The sequence below is a fragment of the Mastomys coucha genome, unplaced genomic scaffold, assembly GCF_008632895.1.
Source record: "Mastomys coucha isolate ucsf_1 unplaced genomic scaffold, UCSF_Mcou_1 pScaffold9, whole genome shotgun sequence".
Taxonomy (NCBI): domain Eukaryota; kingdom Metazoa; phylum Chordata; class Mammalia; order Rodentia; family Muridae; genus Mastomys; species Mastomys coucha.
In genome coordinates this window covers 106209252-106217576 of record NW_022196915.1, presented here as the reverse complement: position 1 = coordinate 106217576, position 8325 = coordinate 106209252, and the positions used below count along the sequence as shown (strand labels likewise).

Below are 8325 nucleotides of genomic sequence, written 5' to 3'. Positions count from 1 at the left end.
GTGGAGGTGGTGGAGGTGGTGGTGGAGGTGGTGGAGGTGGCGGTGGCGGTGGCGGCGGCGGTGGTGGTGGTGATGATGATGATGATGATGGGTGGGAAGTGCCCTGTTCTTCTCTGTGTCCTGTTTACAAATCTTGACTTGGTTTCAGGTTTTCAAGCTGGGCTGTGTGTGAAGAACACCCAGTGAAGTGGTTTCAAGATGGAAATGCCCTCAGTCCTGTTTTCTAACAGGGCTCCATTCCAGTCCTGCCCTCAAGATACTGCAGGAGGGTTTTGTGTGTGGTGGTTTTTGTGCAGTCGTTATTTACACGCTGTGCATTGCTTGGTGTTTATAAAACGTGTGGGTCTAAAATAATAACAAAATATTCTTTCCACTTAAATAATTTCTCTAGTTTTGATTTAAAACTAACTCCCTCTTGTTTCTGCTTCTGCAGGATACTAAGTTGTGGATAATCATGGAGTACCTTGGTGGAGGCTCTGCCCTGGATCTGGTAAGTACCACTGTGGCTGTAAGTACAGCCGTGTGACATGCCTCAGCTGCTTCTCCCTCCTGCTTTGAACAGGAACACTCTATCCATTTCACCTTTCCCTGAAGGAAACATAAAACTATCCCTAACCTGTTTTTGTTTCTTATATAGAACTTAAAGTTACAAGCCTGCTTTTGAGGCCACCGGGAGAGGGGGTAATTTCATTATAAACCAATAATCTAATCTGTAGCAGCAATGAGGGCTTTTACCTGGAATTAATTATTTTATCTAAGACTGCTTGGCTAGTGTATTTTTCAGACCAAATTTACCAACTTTGGTAGAGTAGCTATTATTTCTGTAATAACCACCATGTTTTTCTCTTTATTTTTATTGTATGAGTATACCTGCATGTATGTCTGTGCGCCACTTCAATGCCAGGTGCCTGTAGAGTTCAGAAGAGGGTTTTGGATCCCTTGAAACTGGAGTCACAGGCCGTTGTGAGCCTCTGTGTGGGTGCTGGGGAGGGAACCTGAGTCTTCTTGGAGAGCAGCAAGCCTTCTCCATTGCTGAACCATCTCTCTGGCCCTGGCATTGTGGTTTCACATTTCAGACTGTAACAGCTTTCCCCATAATCTCGTGGCATTTTCATCCCCAGAGTCAGACACTGTATGATTATTAAGGTATGGCTTTAGGTATTGGAAAATTGGTCATCGGGCAAGGTGTTGTACATACACATGGCCACCTATGATCTTGCCAGTGTCCATGCTGCATCAGAGTTAGCCTGACTTAGTGTTGTCTCTTCTCTGGACTTGCCTTCTAGGCTGGTCAGCCCACAGACTGGTTAAGTGGAAGTTAGGGAAGATATGCTGTTTTACATCTGGCTTTGTGGGGGACTCATAGAAATGTGGCTTCTGTCATCCTGAAACACTGTTTCCATTGTGTCCACGCATTAGAAACACTGTTGCCCAGCTCTTGTCTTCTGTGTCCATTGTGTCCATTTGTTAGAAACACTGTTATCTGGCACTTGTCTTCTGTGTCCGTTATGTCCATTCGTTGGAAACACTGTTGCCCAGCTCTTGTCTTCTGTGCCCATTGTGTCCATGCATTAAAAGCAATGTGTCTGGGGCCTGAGGGGATATGTAGTGTTTGTCCCGCAAGTGTGAGGACCTAAGTTCAAGGCTCTGTCACTCTAGCACCAGAGATGCCTGTCTGCGTCCCAGGGCAGCAAGGCACAGACAGGAAGAGTGTGACTCACTTGGTCAGCCAGGCTAGCCAAATCAGTGAGACACCTGATATCCAAAAATGATAGAGAAAGGGCTTGAGGATGATACTTGATGTTGATTGCTGGACTCCAAACATACTCAGACACACCCTCACAAAACTCACACAGTCATGCACACACAATACCTACATGCACCAACATTAATGTAGTTGTGCTCCTGACTCCTGTACTGGTAGGCTTGTGGATGGTGATCCCCAGATAGGCTGAATGCTTCATTTTAGCTATTAAAGATTAGTCTTTCATGGTAAGATAAGGAAGGGTGAGAGCTGCAGGATATCTTACGAAGTTTCTAAAGAAGGAGATTCCCCCACCCCCCCTTTGACAGCAACTCCTTTCTTACAGCAACAGCACCATGTTGTTTCTTTAGAGGATAAACTTCTAAATGACATGTCTCTCCAGAAAGCTAATACACTAATTGAGGAAATTGCACATTGTTGCGAACTATAAAGATTCTTTGAAATACTGTTCAAAGCGAAAAATTCAAGAACAAGTTAATATGGTATAAAGCCAAGCTGTGATATTAAATGGGAAAAAAAGATTAGCTGAATGTATTTCATGGTCCTTTCTATAAATATCCACACTGCACAAAAAACCTCTTCACTTTTTCACTCTTGGGGGCAATACAGGAATGTAGAAAATTGCTTTCTTTTGAGCAATTAGACTGACTATTATCCACTGTGAATTTAAGTTGTGGCACATACAGAGTTGTTTGCAGGGACTCTGTCTGTCTAACGGACAACCCTTCGGAGCACCTGTTCTGTGTCTCTAAATGCTTAAGTGTGTTCACTCACAGGACTGCAATAATCAAATTTACTTGAGTTGATGTCTGTGCAGTTTTAGAAATCACAGCTGGAGGAAACTGCAGAAAGAGATAGCCACTTTTTTGCATGTGGTTTGAGAGTCCCTGGACCCCACCATCCAAATGAACGTTTTCAATGAAAAGAAATAGAATTCCTTTTGGAATCTGTCTGTTCTCCTGTGTGAATGAGTGTGGAATGGGTGTGGAAAGAGCATGGCAGCTCCTGGCTGATTTATGGATCTTGCCTTCTCTGTCCTGGGGCCTGTTGGTGCTGCTTTTCCGCCTCCCACTTGATTTGCTCTTCCATCTTTATCACATTTCTGTCTTTTTTGCTTCCAAACCCTCAAAGATGAAAAAGAAAAAAAATACTTCAGTAATGGGGTATGTTCTGAACATTGAAAAAAAATCAGGATCAGGATCTCTTTATGCATTTTAATGAACACTGCATGAATGAAGTTGAGGGCCATTTCTTTGAAAAGTTCCAACTGGCTTTATTTATTGTCTCTAATTGATGTGGAGTTAGTCTGTGCCTTCAGGGGCTCTCTGAGGGCCTATAAGGGAAGAGGTGACTGTCCTGATGCCGCTGTGACCAGCTTTGCTAAAGAAAGAAAAAGAAAACTACCCCTACCATGTTCTGGATCCAGCATGGACAGATTGACAAGAGAGCTCAGACATTGTAAGAGCAATGTGTATAGAACAGGCATATATTTGATTTTTGAATGTGCTCAATCTGTTGATCTGTTTTTTATTTTAAAATTTAAATAATAAACTAAAATATTTGTAGGACCCTTTGTTCACTCTTGTTCTTTGGCATGTACTCTGAAATCTGCTGTCTGTCCCCTCTGCTGCCTCCAGGGCGCCATGACAGGAGAGCATGCTTGTGCCCTGAAGTTCAGGGCTTGTTAGCTTCTTTAGGGTAGAGTCAGGGCACAGGGAAGGAGGGTGGGAGGGAAGGGAGTGCTGGATGAAGAACATTGAGGGGCCGTGAGAGGAAGAGGTTTTAGCTGATTAGAAGATCAGGCAGTTCTCTGCTGCCAGAGAACCTGAGGGCTGGCTGGCCTTGAGATCTGATTATGAAGGGGCTTTGCTGTATAAATGGCTTACTTTATCAGGCAGAGATGTTTAACCAGCTTAAGAGTGAACATACAACATAGTTCTGACAAATCAGATGGCATTTGAGAGGATATTTAGGGTGAGCAGGTGGGGGCACTCCAGAACAGCAGTTCCCACAAGATGGAAGTGGATTTCCCTCCCACATATATGACCATTTAGGGCTTCTCGTGGTCTTATCCAAGGTAAGATGTGGAGTGGACATGTGCCACATCTGCCCACACTCCGTGGTTAGAGTGGAGTCGTCAGGCCACATGATGTGGCACCCGAGATGGTGGTCTGTCGTTGTGTAACTGTGAGCCCTGATGATGGTTGTCTGGCGGAGGATGAATGGAGGCTGTGTGTATGCACATGTGTGCGTGTGTAAGGGGGAGGGTGTCAGAAGGTAGATGGGATAGAGTCCATTTTCGCTGTTCTCGTTGTGTTTCTGTTGCTGTGATAAAGCACCACCCCCAAAAGCAGCTTTCAGAAGAAAGTGTTCCTTTTGGTTACTTATGGTTCCAGTACGGTAAGAGTCAGTCATGGAAGGGAGCATGAAGTGGGCAGGAGGCACGGGGACAGAAGCAGGCAGCTAGCTGAGGGCCCAGTGAGCCGTATGTTGCTGACCTTGTGCGGGATGAGGTCTTGCTCTAGCCCCGGACCCATTCTGTTGTTGAGAGCAGGAGTGTGGAGCCATCTCTGCATTCTTTTTCTCTCAAGTGACGAGAGCAATGCGTTTTCTTCTTTCTGGAAATTAAGACTGGTGAATCCTGTGAATACTGATAGACATGAAGCGAGCAGGCACGTTGTACATTACTGTGTTCCAGACCATGGCCTGGAATAGTGTGCACCATTTGAATCTCATATTGGTTAGAATTGCCAATAATTTCAGCAGGCTAGTGGATACAAGCAGTCTGATTTTTCTCTGCATATATAATCATACGAAATATAATTGAAAGTCGCTGGCATTTTCTGTTCCATTCTGCTCTGTTCTGAATGAAGAAAGCCAGAGAGGCTCAAATGTTATGGTAGGTAGTCAGGAGAAAGCTCATACTGGGCATTGTTGCCTTTATAGAATACACCAGGGTAGGCCTCTCAGACAAACCAGAAAACCATACAAGGCTTGAGTTGGGCCATAATGCAGGTGATTGTATTAGTCAGGGTTCTCTAGAGCAACAGAATTTATAGGATGGATCTTTCTTTTTATTTATTTATTTATTTATTTATGACGAATCTTTCATATTCTCTCTTCCTCTCTCTATGTAGGTGTATATGTATATACACACACATATATGTATGTATGTATAAATGTATATGAGGTTTATTATACATATTAGATTTATTAAAATGGTTGGCAGACTACGGCCCACCTAATCCAACAATGGCTGCCTATGAACAGAATATCTAAGAATCCAGTAGTTGTTCAGACCACGAAGCTGGTGTCTCAGCTGGTCTTCAGTGTATATAATAGTGAAGAAGTAGACCCTAATGCCAGCGAAGGAGTGGACTTGCTAGTGAGGGCGTCAGGGAGCAGGGGCCAGCTTCCTTTTTCCACATCCTTTATGTGGTCTGCCTGCCAAAGACATGGCCCAGATTAGAGGTGGGACTTCCAGCCTGGAAAACCAGGATTTAAAGGTGGATCTTTCTACTTCAAATGATTCAGTTAATCAAAAATCCCTCGGGTATGCCCAACCAGTTTTGGGTTTTAGTTAATTTCGGATATAGTCAAGTTGAAAACAAGAACAACCACCAGAACGAGCAGAGGCCTCAGCTGCCAGTCTGAGCCCCTCACACCCTTTGGGGTGTCACACCATCACACAGCCATGAGACTCGCAGTGACATCAGCTCTCATTTCCTTGGGAGTAGGATGCATTAGTTGGTTCTGGATTTATTATTTTTTAGTGATTTATTTCCTATGTATGACTAATTCTTTGCATGCATGTATACCAGATATGCACCTGTGTCTGCATGTATGTATGTGTACCATGTCCATGCCCGTGGAAGTCAGAGAGTGGCTTTAGATCCCCTGGATCTGGAGTTATGGATGATTGTAAACTGTCATGTGGGTGCTAGGAATTAAATCCTGGCTCCTCCCAAGAGCAATCAATGCATGGTCTTAGCTGCTGAACTGTCTCGGGAGCTCGGTGGTTCTTGGAGGCAGTCAGTCTCTGGATGTAGCCCAGACTGGCCTGGAACTTGGGGCAGTCCTCCTCTCTGGCTGCCTTTTAAGTGCTGGGTAGGATTTTAGACATGAGCCAGCACACGTGGTGACACAGTTTTTCCTTTAAGAACAGGGCTGAGTCTTTCCTTTAATGATTAGAGTGTGTGAGCTTGGGTTAAAATGTTATTCATTGTCTCTTCAAAATGTCTTAGTTCACCTGACTTACTGCGCTTGCTCTGTAAGAGCTGCTTTTAGACCCACCAGGCTGATAGGAGGAGTTAGTGAAAAGCTCTGCACAAGTGAGAATGGGTATGTGCACAATGGAGCAGAGCTCTGTCCGTCTGCTTCCCTCAAATGCGGACATGTGCATGTAACTGTGCTGTGTGATGGGGGGCAGGATGGACCACATACATGTAACATGCGTGGTCTTGCAGCCTCTCAGGAGAATTGATATTACAGAGTCAAGCTAAGCAGCTCCCTTGAGTTTCTCGGAATAAAAGCAATCACTCCCTCAATTAGGGCTAACAGTTGTTTTATGTGTGCATTTTAGAACACATTCTAGAAGTCCTAGGAATTGAGCATCTCTCTCTGTATTTCCCTCGCTGGGGACCTCGATCCACAAATGCAGATCTAGGCAGTCCTGATGAGGGTAGCCTGAGTTCCCTCGCTGGGGACCTCGATCCACAAATGCAGATCTAGGCAGTCCTGATGAGGACAGCCTGAGGAAGGAACAGCTCACATGCTTCCCACAACTGCTTTTGTGCTTTAAGCTTTAGTGACTTGGACCAATTCCCAAGGGTGGTTTGTGGGGCTGCAATTGTGTGCTTCAGGGGCTTTCAAAAATGCAGTCCCATGGACACAAGGAAAAGTAGTCTATCTGTCTGTCTGTCCATATGTCATCCACACCAGGCCAGCAAACATGTTTTCTATAGTCTTCCTCTCTCCATCCTTAGTAGATTGAATTTTTTAAAATTTTTCAGCTTTTTGAGACAGGATTTCACTATGTAGACCCAGCTGACCTTGAACTCAACTGAGATCTGGCTATTTCTGCTTCCCAAATGCTAGGATTAAAGGCATGCATACCTTTTAGATTTCAGTTGTTGAGGCAAAATGTCTGCTTTGTGTAAAGATACCTTTCAGTTTTAAGTATCCTATCTATTTAGCATATATTTTGTTTCTTAGATTCTGTTAAGGTGGTTCCCAAGTGGCTAATGATCTTTTTTTTCTTTTTTCTTTTCTTTGTTAGTTAGAGCCTGGCCCTTTAGATGAAATTCAGATTGCAACCATATTACGAGAAATTCTGAAAGGGCTTGATTATCTACACTCAGAGAAGAAAATCCACAGAGATATTAAAGGTAAGGGCTACTCTTTTTTTGTTTGTTTGTTTGTATTTTTTTGTTTTGTAGTTGTTGTTTCGAGACAGGGTTTCTCTGTGTAGCTCTGGCCATCCTGGAACTCACTCTGTAGCCCAGGCTGGCCTCAGACTCAGAGATCCACCTGCCACTGCCTCCCACTTGCTGCGATTAAAGCCATGCACCACCACTACCCGGTGGTGAGGGCTATGCTTGTTTTCAGAGCCCACTATACTTCTGTGCTCTCTGCCTATCTGGGGTCAGGCTGGGCTGTTTTCAAACCCCAGGACACCTTGCTCTTAGGGGCCCTCACGCCTTGTGGGGAGAGCAAGCTTCAGCTCTCAGGGTGGCCTTGAGAGTAACAGTGCATAAGGCCTCCTGCCTTTCCTGTCTTCCAGCGGCCAATGTTCTTCTCTCTGAACATGGAGAGGTGAAGCTGGCAGACTTTGGAGTGGCCGGCCAGCTGACGGATACCCAGATAAAAAGGAACACCTTCGTGGGTACCCCCTTCTGGATGGCGCCTGAGGTCATTAAGCAGTCAGCTTACGACTCAAAGGTGAGAGCAGTGCTGTGGGCTCCGTCCAGATGCTTGACCCTTTTGTTCTGATAATACGGCCTTCCCTCTGTACCCGAGGTAGGCCGTGATGATTCTGTGACCTTGGTTAATGTCGACTTCCTTTTCTAGCTCCATTGGCTCCCTTGTTCATCTGGCCTTGGTGGCTGTCTTTACCTTAGTCTGGGTTTGATATGTTGGGGATCAGGGAGGAGCAGCTTGGGCCTTCTAAGACATGCAGACCCTAGATGACTTAGGCTGTGGGGGTCCGGACAGTTAGTATAGAGAGCTAACCATGTCTGCACTTGAAGGCTGCTGGATAGACCCTTGGCACAGTGGATGAGGCTCAGGGCCTGGACATAGCTCTGCCTCCTCTAGGTGGGACATCTAGAGAAATGAGAGTCCTTGGAAAATCCCACAGCAGAGTGGGCAGGTGTGGTTCCTCAGTGAACAAGTGAACAAGCAACTGCTTGTTCTTGTTTTGTTTCAGGATCCGTATTCTCAGCAGGAGTCAGTCAAATTCCCCTCCCCATCTGGCTGCAACTCCTTGTTAGCTCCGTTCCTAATGCTTTCACTGTTTGCTTTTGTCCTTTAGTTTTCTGTAATCTTGTAGTATAGACCAA

The 8325-nt window shown here is 45.0% G+C and overlaps 1 protein-coding gene across 1 annotated transcript in view; it reads left to right on the top strand.

Annotated features, from left to right (window-relative positions):
- Window positions 1-8325, top strand: part of Stk24 (serine/threonine kinase 24) — a 99729-nt gene that overhangs the window by 75617 nt on the left and 15787 nt on the right. The window contains exons 3-5 of the mRNA XM_031362797.1: window positions 434-490; window positions 7044-7152; window positions 7548-7705. Coding sequence (XP_031218657.1) covers window positions 434-490; window positions 7044-7152; window positions 7548-7705 — 324 coding nt within the window. The remainder of the gene's footprint in view (window positions 1-433; window positions 491-7043; window positions 7153-7547; window positions 7706-8325) is intronic.